The sequence below is a fragment of the Triticum dicoccoides genome, chromosome 2B (genome assembly GCF_002162155.2).
Source record: "Triticum dicoccoides isolate Atlit2015 ecotype Zavitan chromosome 2B, WEW_v2.0, whole genome shotgun sequence".
Lineage (NCBI taxonomy): Eukaryota > Viridiplantae > Streptophyta > Magnoliopsida > Poales > Poaceae > Triticum > Triticum dicoccoides.
In genome coordinates, this window is record NC_041383.1 from 15,039,906 (window position 1) to 15,051,468 (window position 11,563).

Sequence of the window (11,563 nt, forward strand, 5' to 3'; positions counted from 1 at the left end):
CAGGCTGCCACAGGGACGGCCAAGGTGGCCGAACATGACGGCGGACGCACGGGTCCAGCCTGAGCGTGGGCATTGGCAGCGGCTGGCGAGCCGAGCGGCGTTGCTCGGGGCGAGGCGCGCGTCGCCGGAGCAGCTCGGGGTCGACCGTGGCCAGCAGACCCAACTACTCTGTGTTCTCGGCAGTGCGGAGAGCTCATCACCAGCGGCGGCATGGTGATGCTCATCAGTGTTTGTTGAAATGCTAATTAGAGAGATGGGAGGAGGAAGAAGGAGGAGGTTGATGCCGACGTGTGGGTCCCACCTATCAGAGCGGCCAACATCCCGGTCAAAACAAACGGCGTTGACTTTTCTGCCACAACAGCTCTGGTGGGTGGGTCCTGCTTGTCATAAACATGTTTAATTCGTCTAAAACGGTCATCAAGCGTTTTTGGTAGTTTATAAGGATAAAGTTAGAAATTTTTAATAGTTTTCAGTCATTTTTTTGAAAGCGGTAGTTCAATAGAACGGTAACACTTAATGTGGTAGTTTTTTGTCAAATACTCGGCGTCCAAGGACATGCTTGTAAAAAGAGAACACGAATCTTGCAAACGAAACGGTACAAGCCTGCGTTTTGATTTTCGGCCGAAAAAAATGAATTTCGGCCGAATTTCGGCCGTCTCGCTAGGGCCCGATATATGGGCCTATCGGCCGAATAATTTGGCCCAGTTTAAATTTTTTTTGCCCGGCCCAGCTTCGAGAGCCTTCCAGTTAGGCTTCCGCTGAGACAAAACCACGAACCCACGCTACCTAACCCTAAATCGCTCTTTCCCTGTCCGTCCTCCTGTGTGCGGCGCCGCCGCTGCGCACAGGCCACATCTCCTCGCCCTCCTCGACATCTCCGGCCAAGGCGCTCACTTCTCCGGCCCTCCTCCACATCTCCTCGCCTCCACCCCATCCACTTCCTGTTGAAGACTGCGGCAACGGAGCTCGGCGGCTGCGGCCCTTCTCCAAGACTGCAGCATGGTGCTCGGCGGCTGCGGCAACGGAGCTGATGGAGCGCGAGCCGACCAGTTCAACGGAGGCAGTAGCACGGGGCAGCGGCAGCAGCATGGAGGGCGTCCGCTTGACTGGAAAGGTACAAATGGTCTTGATGCAGTTTCAGTACGTGTATGCAGTTTCAGTTCTTGAGCAATTTCAGATCGATGTTGCTTTGTTTTTTGGTTATAATCTGTGTCTGCTTGTGCTGCTTTAGATTTAGGAGAGGTCCCTGGTAAATGGCTCGGCAAATGCATATATCATACGGGGTTAAGAAAAAGTGAGTCTTGATGAGTTGAACGTACAACAGTGAGATTATTAATCTGAAATATACATGCATCTGGTAGTCACCAAGGAGTCTCACAATGTTTTGGTTTGGTATACAATCTGAAACACACATGCATCTGGTATTCACTAAGGATGCTCACGATCTGGTACTATTTATTTTGGTCCAACAAAAAAGTGGGTTACAAACGTTATTCTGAACATCCTAAAATATATAATCGTTCCATAGATCTGGGGTGTGTGCTTGTTTTTGAGCTGTTGAGATGATGCTTGTGTGCAATATTAAAGTTTTTTTTCATCACCTCCAACCACTCGCTTGTATGTTTGCAGAAGCATCTCATGTTTGAATTGATCATTTATTTAGATCTACAGTACGTCCAATAATAATTCAGTTGTGTTGTGTATTTAACTAAGTAGATGTTGACCGATGGTTAATTTCAATGTTCAGCGGTACCATTAAGTGGTGGTTCTAGAACTAAGCTTCGCAGTATCTTTCTCAAGAATAGATTATTATTTTTGACTTGTCTTTTTGGCAAACTAGAGCATCAGGTTGTATTTTACTTATTCCTTAGTATCTAAACTAGAGCATTAAGCTGTACTGTTTTTGTTCCTCATTCATGTGAGGACACCCAAGTAAGCAAGGGTTGCTTCTCTAGTTACCTACTCTTCATAACTGACCGTTGTTCTTTTGTCATGTGATTTTGAAGAGAATGTATTTGTTGATAGTGAGAGTGAGGATAATGATGGGGTGAGTGAGGATGGGGAAGATGCTCCATCCATGCATGATCAGCAAGAGGCGCAAATGCAAGTGGAAAAAGAGACACAAATTCAAGTGGAAAAGGACGCACCTCCAAGAGATGGCAATTTGGAGACCCGTAGGTCTGTACGGCTTGTCAAGAAGAAGACCAAGGGCGTCAATAGCCTATACCCTGTTGCTTAGAAATCTGTTGGCAAGTCTCTTCTTTCTAGTGTTTTGTGATTCATGATAATTGCTTAGAAAATTTTAGTTACTTGGAGCTGCTAGTTTCTTAGATGTATACACTTTCTATCCATGCCTAGCCTTCGTTGTCATGTTAAGCAATGTATTTATGTTATCCTGAAATGTTACCACTTGACTATTGTTGCACTAGACACCTCCATGTTAGTCCATTTTATTTCATTATGCACAAAGTGGAAGAAGAAAATTCTGATGTTGAACTACATCCATCCTGATTTTCCTTTTGTATGACAATTGACAAATGGCTAGTCCAAGCCAACAGTGGGCTGTTTGTGTCTATGTTGTTTTCTTTGTATCCTTAGAGTTTTGTTGTGCTCGAGTAAAAAATGTAAACTAGAATTCATCATTCTAGTATATGGAGGCATTTAACCTTTGCTCCTGAAGCTTTTTGGTGAATAAAAAACTATATTGCTGTAGTAGATTTGTTATTTGATTCATGAGCATGCATAAATTTGACTATTGTTCTACTAGCCACTTGTCCTGTTAGTCCATTTTATTTTTAATGCACAAAGTGGCAGAAGATAATTCCGATGCAGAACTACCTCCATCCTGACCCTTCCTCTGTTTTCTCTAAACCATAAATGGCACTTGAAGAATAACTAAGGATATCAAGAAGCTTTTGGATGTAGGCAAGCTTGGAGCTGCTGTTTCAATGTCATACTTTGATAGTTGCCTTTTGGAGCTGTTGTTTCTATGTGTAATACTTTAAGTCTGTTGGCTCTACCGGACTATTTAAACTCTGAACTATGCTGTGATGGTTGAACTGATGTTGGACTGTTAAGGGTTATGTTGGAGGCCACTTTATAACTAATGTGTGCCTGTTATGTTGGACAGATGCAGTTTTATTAATCCCTAGAGCTTATTTGCTGAAATTTACATGATCAAACCTGATGGTTGTTGCACTGCTATATTTGTGGCCTGTTTTATTTCAAATCTTGTTTGAATTTCGGCCGAATTTTGGCCAAATTTCGGCCAAATTTTGGCCAAATTTTCAAATTTTGATTTTGAAATTTCGTCCGAGATTTTGCCGAAAAATTTAAAATTCCCGAAATTCGGCCATTTCGGCCAAGGACGAAAAAAAACACAAACCGAAAATCAAAACACAGGTACAAGCTAGCCAGCTGGTCTGAGCTACTACTTTCAGCTTATTTCATACTTATTGATACCAATCACTTGGTCGGATCAAGGACGTGCCCTGCGAAGACGATGACACCGGACCGTTCCTCCATGATGAGGAAGGTGAACGGATGATCGGCGATGAACTATACAATGTTGGGCGGCAGGCCGCCACCACGTAAGAGAGCTGTGCTCGCGGCTGCCTCGGTGCCTTTCTCGTTCACCTTGACCACCGCCCTGTGGACAACCTTGGTCAGGAACGCCGTGCGCCTGCCGTCGTTCTTATCAAACATGCCACGCAAGTCAGCCGCCTCCGGTGAAAACGGCAGCGATAGGCCCAGCCGGCAGATGCCGCTTTGGAGGTCCCAGTCGAAGCTTATCTCAAACTTGGGTAACTTGATGATGGTGAGATCAGGCTTCGTCCTGGGCAGAATGTTGTAGAGGTAACCTGGCGCTGCGGTGATCATGTCAACCATAGCAGGAAACCCATGGAGCTCGTCCGGGAGGAAGATGAACATGGAGAACTGCATAACATCGGCGTCTGGTGCCTGCATAATATCAAATAGTAAGTAGATAGATTCATGATGAAACTAAAAATTCGCCCAGATGCAGAGGCAGAGGGGTCTTCCTCCTGTCCTAAAACAAATAATGAAACTAAAAATAAATTAATAAACAGTCATTGAGCACAAAATGATTTGATCACCTTATTGAGGCCATGTCTGCCACTATCAGTGTCTTCCACATTCGCATCAAGATATAGAGGCGTGTGTGCGGGGCTTCTTGAGAAATTCAGAGGGAACGGAAACTTCTGTTGCAACTCTAACAACTTCTCCCAGACGGTAATATTTTATTTAAATCAAAACAAATGTTAGAAATTAGAAAACAGAAATAATTAAAAGGGAGAAGCTTACCTGGGCTCCTCCCTGTGCAGCCCAGCCAGCTGGCCGGCCCAGCCAGCAGGCGGCCCAGCCCGCCTCCCTCCTCTGTCGTCTTCGTCCTCGACAGAGGGAGGGGAGTGTGGCCGGCGCGCGCGCGCGCCACGCCACCTGCTCGCCTGCCTGCCTGCCCTCCCCTCCTCATCCCGATGCCCCGGACGACGCCACGCCCTCCCCCCTGCTCTCTCTCACTCTCCCGCGGTTCTTCCCTCCTCTCCCTCGCTCTCTCTCTCACGGCCGAACACCACCATCGCCGCCGTTCGCCATAGTAGCCGTCACCGGCCACCCCTCGCCCCTCCGTTGAGCTCAGGAGCTCCGCCTCGACCCCCTTTTCCTCCCCACCGATCCACGGGTCTCCGGAAATCCTGCATCGCCGCCCACGTCGCCGTTCCCCTCCTCGGCCACCGGAGATCGTCGCCGTCGAATCGGGAGCTACTGGACGTCCCCGAGCCCGCTAACCATCCCTGCAGCTCCGCGGTGAGCCACTGACCCGATTCCCCCTTGCCCCGTCGTCCCTAGCATCCTGTAGCTGCCGCCCCCTTGAGCTCCGAAGCTCGCCGCCGCCGTGCCTCGTCGCCGCCGTGGCTGGAGCCGTTGTAGCTCGAAGCCGAGCACACCATCGTGCTCCACACCTCACCAGGAGCACGTAGCACGCACCAACGCCTCCCCTAGCGCCCTGCATCGCCTAACCCGCCGTTGGCCAAACTCCGGCCGCCGCTCGCGAGCTCGCCGTCGTCGGTACCGGCCACCTCAGGCACGGCCACCACCATCGTTCGATGCGCGGGAGCAAGGGCTCTCCAACGAGCCCAAGCACGGCCTCGCCCGTGCCCTGTAGCGCGTTTCCGCATCGCGCCGCCGTCTCGGGCCTCGCCGGCGTCATGTCGCCGGTGGGTTGACCCACCTTGACCACGGCAGAACCCCCCTGTGTCCCTGACAGGTGGGCCCAGCCCTGTTAGCTAATTAGGATTAGCACTAACCGAATTAGTTAAACTAACTACCCCCCCTGACACTGACCAGTGGGCCCCAGCGCCACTAATTCCTAATTAGGATTAAATTAACCCTGTTAAACCCCCCTGTCACTGACGTGTGGACCCCACACGTCAGGTTTGACCTCAGCCAGCCGCAGTTGACCACTGACGTCATGCTGACGTCATGCTGGCGCAATATATATATTTCTGGATTTAATTTAAATCAGGAAATTCCAGAATATTATTTAAACTTCAAAAATTCATAACTTTTATTCTGTAACTCCAAATTAGACAAATTATATATGAAAAATGATCAGAAAAATCCAATCTATCCATCTGTACTATTTTCATGCATGATCAAACAAGTTAAATTGATGTTTTAAGCAGAACAAGGAAAAGCACTTTAAAAGGCCATGTTTGAGTTTGAAATTTGAATCTTTGATTCAAATTGGTTCAAACCCTTCTGGTTTTAGTTGCATTAGCCGAACACACTCATATTGCCATGTTTCATGCATGCATCATATTGTTGCACATTGTTTGGTGATGGTTGTGTATCGGTGTCCTTTGCGACAGGTTCTGCCTCCGAGGAGTACCGTGATTACCCTAACGAAGAACCGTATCAGTGCATCGAACCATCAGGCAAGCAACCAACCATTTGATCATATCGATACAATCCCATGTTCTCGCTCCTGCTCTCTTTTACTGCATTAAGACAACGCGTTTCAAACTGCTGTGTGCTACGGTAGTTGAACCCATTTCCTCTGCATGACCTGTCATTGCCACAGTAACTAGATGAAACCCACTAGCATGTGTAGGAGTTGATTGAGCCATATGTATGTGTTGTTCCTACCTTGCTATGCCTGCTATGCTTAGAGTCGTGTCAGGTCTGGTTCATCTGGGTGATGGGCTAGAGTGAAATGATTATGTCGGTAATGAGAGTGGTGTGGTGAACACGATTTGGTAAAGGTATCGATGAGAGGCCATGTAGGAGTACATGGTGGGTTGTTTCATTGAAGCCGACCTTAAGCACTGAGATCTGTATGTGTGATTTAAGATACAGCTACTACCATGCATTGGGCCCTGAAATATGACCTTATTCACCCTAGCTCTCTGTCCAGGAGTTGCAAGTAGTTTCTGGTGTTTGTAGTCTACTGGAGGCCGTGGACAGCGCTGACCGTAGGGGTGGGCTGTGATGCGGTAGGTACGTGGCCGGGTGTACCGAATACCCGTTAGGTATCTCGGGAACCCTGTTCACATCGTTCGGGGCCGTATGGGAAACCTCGGCCGGACTCCCTGCGGATGGAACCTGGATAGGCGATATGAGGTGTTACCGGCTAGATCGTGAGGCCGCAAAGTGATATGAGGCGACACCCTTGGGGATACCGTGCGTGAGGCGACACCCTTGGGGATACCGTGCGTGAGGCCGCAAAGTGATATGAGGTGTTACCGGCTAGATCGATGTGACATCGAGTCGGGGTCCTGACAGCGTTGGCATCAGAGCCGGACTGCCTGTAGGTTCTCCAAGCCAAACTGGTCGATGTTGAGTCTAGAAACTCTTTAGTTATATGTAGGGGAATTGTTTGTGGGTTGGAACGTAAGGCTCTTTTTACTCCTTTGTCTTATGACATTCTGATCTGAGTCAGTCCATTCTTCCACCGGGGGTTAAGGAATTAGGATCTATTCTCTCCATCAGGATCACGTGTTACTAATCAGTAGTACCTTATAGGTATGAAGGATACAAGCCTAGTTCAGTTCTTTTACCATATTATGTTGCTAGGATGGTCTCAGAACTTTGATATGATGATGTTAAGTGTGTATGAAATCCTTTGTCAAATGTCTCAAAATCCTTCTTGAGCATTTACAGTTGTTATGCTGCCGAAATTTTGCTAGAAATTCTAATGCCTTTGCATTATGATTATGCTTTCAGATGGCCACTCGCGACCTCAATCAAGTGGTTCGCCTGACTCGATGCCTAGATGTACCCGGCCATACTGCCAAGTTGGTCAGGGTAATGACTGAGGCTGGATACCGCTGGTATCCTGAGTACACGGTCGAAGAGCAATTTCGGGACTTCAATCAAAGCCAGTATCTCTGCACTGTCAGGATATTTCCATCTTATCCTGGGTCCACCGAGCCCCTTCACTGCTCCTATGGACTCGGGGTTACTATTGAGATGGCTTTGCAGGACGCCGCCTACTCTATGATGACCATTATGCGAGTCAGATCTGGTCTATTTCGGGACTCTGATTTCCGGTATATGCCAGGATCACTTCCGGGAGCACAAGGGTATCTCCAGGCTATCTATGCTGACCCCACCCAGGAGGATTCACGGACTCGCACCACTGCTGAGATGCTCGAGGATAAGGACCGTGAAAATCGGGCCTTGAGGTTAGAGCTCTTCAATGCCCGTGCTGACCACTGGGCCACTTTGACTCGGTTCGCACCGGCGGTGCAAGCTGGAGATTCAGATATGCGCGATCTCTGTCCTGTGAGATCTGCTCTGCCAGACGTGATGGGTTGGCGTGATGTAGGAGGCATCACCCCACCTCGCGGTCCCCGCAGGCCACCGTCTGTTGGTCCAAGACCTCATCCTAGCCCCTATGGTCCACAAGCTCCGCGAGATCGTCTGTTTCCGGATGATCATGTTGAGCTTCCAGGCTATGGAGGTGACTTCTACGAGGACTACTACGGATCGGTCTGAGTTAGTGGTTGTATCACTAGTTCGCACTAGCTGTGTCGTCTATCGTCCTGCGTGACTCGTGGGATATGACCTAGTTTGTACTCTTTCCGGAGGTGTAGAAAAATAATGTATAGGAGCTTGGAATGCCTCCGATGAGATGTAATCCTCTTTTCACCGTAATAGTACTTTGTTTGGTCTTGTACTAAACCCTGTATGGTGTGTATGACGATGGAATAAAGAAGCAGTTTCTGTATTTACCATGTCATACGGATGATCATCTTGCATTTCGAGTTATTCCTTACATTTTATATCCTATGTCGGAATTTTATCATCCTGACTAAATCATTGTCTTGTTTACCTAGGATGGTCAACACGCGCGCTAACCCTGCTCCTCAAGAGCAGGCCGAAGGCAGTGAAGTCAGGGATGCAAATCTGCCTCATCCCCCTTCACTAGCCGAGGTTATGATGGAAGCTGAGAGAAACAAGCGGGAGACCAACCGTTTGTTGGAGCGTATTGAACAGAACACGGCACACCATCAGAGGACTAACGTGGTGTCACTCAGTGATTTTATCAAATTGCATCCACCCACGTTCCACCACTCCGTCGAGCCTCTCGACGCTGATGACTGGCTTCGCAGTATCTCTCACAAACTGCGTTCCGCGCTGGTAGCGGAGGCTGACAAGGTCACCTTTGCTGCATATCATCTTGAAGGCCCCGCCAGTCTATGGTGGGAGAATTTTGGAGCTATGCGCCCAGCGGGCCATGTCACTACTTGGGCTGAATTCAGCGAGGCTTTCCGTGAACATCACATTCCGGAGGGTCTCATGGACCGTAAACGTGAGGAATTTTGCAGTTTCACCCAAGGCCGACTTTCTGTGGATGCTTACAGCAGGGAGTTTGGTAATCTCGCACGATATGCAACTGAGGAGGTGTCTACTGACGCCAAGAAGCAAGCAAGGTTCCGTAAGGGACTTAGTCCTGAGCTTCGCCGCGACCTCCGTCTGCATGAGTGCACATCTTTTCAGAAACTTGTCAACAAAGCCATCAGTGCTGAAACTGGTCAGACTGACTATGACGCAACACGCAAGCATGGCCGTGATATGGGTTCCTCATCCGGTGCTGGTCCTCAGAAGCGCCGCGTGTGGGTACCCAACACCGCCCTGCCACCCAGGTTCACACCGAGGCCATCCTTCCAGGCGCCTCGCCCCGTTCAACAGTCTGCACCAGCCAAGGCCTATGGGGGTCCAACTAACAATGCTCCTCCACGTACCTGTTCCGTGACTTGTTTCAAGTGTGGGGAATCTGGCCACTATATGCGTGAGTGTCCCCAGACCACCCAACCAGTCTGCTAAAGCTGTTGGCCGTGGCAAGCCGACAGGAAAAGTGTTCCACGCCAAGCCGGTCACCGCTTCACGTGGCCATGTCAACTGTATCTCTGCCGAAGAAGCTCAAGAGGATCCCAACGTCGTTCTCGGTACGCTTCTTGTTAATTGCCACCCGGCATCTGTTCTTTTCGATACAGGAGCCTCTCATTCTTTTATATCCGAAAATTATGCTCGTTTGCATAATGTTGCATTCTGTGACATGCCATCCACTATGGAAATTTCTACTCCCGGGTCTAGATGGCAGACCTCTAGGGTAAGTTATGGAAATGAAATCCAAGTCGACAGACTTGTTTTCCTCGCGTCTTTGATAGCCCTTAAATCTTCAGATATTAATATCATTTTGGGTATGGACTGGATGTCAGCTCATCATGCCCAAATTGATTGCTTCTCTAGGACTGTTCAACTCACTCACCCTTCGGGCAAGATGGTCAATGTCTTGACCCGATTAGCCAAGCGACAGTTATATTCTCTTAACGCCAGCCCTTTGCCAGACCTTGAGGACGTGCCGGTAGTCCGTGACTTCCCGGATGTCTTTCCAGAAGAATTGCCAGGTGTTCCACCTGACAGGGATGTTGAGTTCGTAATAGACCTCATTCCAGGAACCGTTCCGATTGCTAGAAGACCCTATAAGATGGCACCCCTAGAACTAGCCGAGCTTAAGAAACAACTCGATGAGTCCTTGAAAAAGGGTTTCATCCGACCTAGCTCATCTCCGTGGGCTTGCCCCGTCCTATTCGTCAAGAAGAAGGATGGTACGGACCGGATGGTTGTAGATTACCGACCTATCAACTTGGTCACAATCAAGAACAAATATCCACTTCCCAGGATCAATGACCTGTATGATCAGCTCGCTGGATCCTCAGTCTTCTCCAAGATGGATTTGAGGTTGGGCTACCATCAAATCAAAATCAGAAACGGGGACATTCCTAAAACGGCCTTTGTTACTCGTTATGGCCAATACGAGTACACCATCATGTCCTTCGGTTTAACCAACGCTCCAGCCACCTTTTCTCGGTTAATGAACTCAATCTTCATGGAGTATTTGGATAAATTCGTCGTAGTTTATCTCGATGATATACTCATCTACTCCAAGAACGAGGAAGAACATGCCGAACATCTAAGGCTAGTGTTGAAGAAACTTCGAGAGCATCGCCTTTATGCCAAGTTTTCCAAATGTGAATTTTGGTTGTCAGAAGTGACCTATCTGGGTCATGTAATATCTGGTAAAGGTATTGCTGTTAACCCTGAGCGAGTTCAAGCCGTCCTTAATTGGACTCCACCTGAATCGGTCAAGCAAGTTCGGAGTTTTCTGGGCTTAGCGAGCTATTGTCGTCGCTTTGTCGAGAACTTCTCCAAGGTTGCTAAACCTCTAACCGAACTCCTCAAGAAAGATAAGAAGTTCGAATGGACTCCACAATGTGAGCACAGCTTTCAGGAACTGAAAAGACGCCTGACTTCTGCTCCCGTACTGGTACCGCCAGACTTCTCCAAGGACTTTGTTATCTACTGCGACGCCTCGCGACAAGGACTAGGTTGCATCCTTATTCAAGATCGACATGTAATTGCCTACGCTTCACGGCAATTGCACCCACATGAGGAGAATTATCCTACTCATGATCTAGAGCTTGCAGCCATAGTCTATGCACTTAAAACCTGGCGACATTACCTCCTCGGTAATCGTTGCGAAATATTCACTGATCACCAAAGTCTGAAGTACATCTTCACCCAACCGGATCTGAATCTCAGGCAAAGACGTTGGGTTGAATTGATCACAGACTTCGACTTAGGAATAACCTACACCCCAGGGAAAGCCAACGTCATGGCTGATGCGCTAAGTCGTAAATCTTATTGTAACAACCTGATGTTACAACAAAGTCAACCGCTTCTCCATGAGGAATTTCGGAAGCTTAACCTTCACATTGTACCTCAAGGTTTTCTTTCCACCTTGGTAGCAAAACCTACTCTTACGGATCAAATCATCGCTGCTCAAAAGCGAGATAAGGGAATATCTAAAATCAAAGAGAACATTGCTAGCGGAGGTGCTAGTTGTTTCTCCACAAATGATCATGGTGTTGTGTACTTTGAGAACCGTCTAGTGGTTCCCAAGAACCAGCATCTACGGCAGTTGATCCTTAAGGAGGCTCATGAATCTCCTCTCACTATTCATCCCGGTAGTACTAAG

The 11,563-nt window shown here is 48.2% G+C and overlaps 1 protein-coding gene across 1 annotated transcript; it reads left to right on the top strand.

Annotated features, from left to right (window-relative positions):
• Positions 1–959: 959 nt before the first annotated feature.
• LOC119366837 lies at positions 960–3,063 on the top strand. Its single transcript, XM_037632538.1, has 2 exons — positions 960–1,114; positions 2,007–3,063. The coding sequence occupies exons 1-2, from the start codon at positions 1,000–1,002 to the stop codon at positions 2,237–2,239; spliced, it is 348 nt and encodes a 115-aa protein (XP_037488435.1). The 5' UTR covers positions 960–999; the 3' UTR covers positions 2,240–3,063.
• Positions 3,064–11,563: the final 8,500 nt, after the last annotated feature.

Excerpts from the sequence above, each read along its gene's own strand:
- LOC119366837 (XM_037632538.1), top strand. The coding sequence starts at position 1,000 with ATGGTGCTCGGCGGCTGCGGCAACGGAGCTGATGGAGCGCGAGCCGAC. Across the intron at positions 1,115-2,006 it reads GCGTCCGCTTGACTGGAAAG|AGAATGTATTTGTTGATAGT; the intron begins GTACAAATGGTC and ends GTGATTTTGAAG.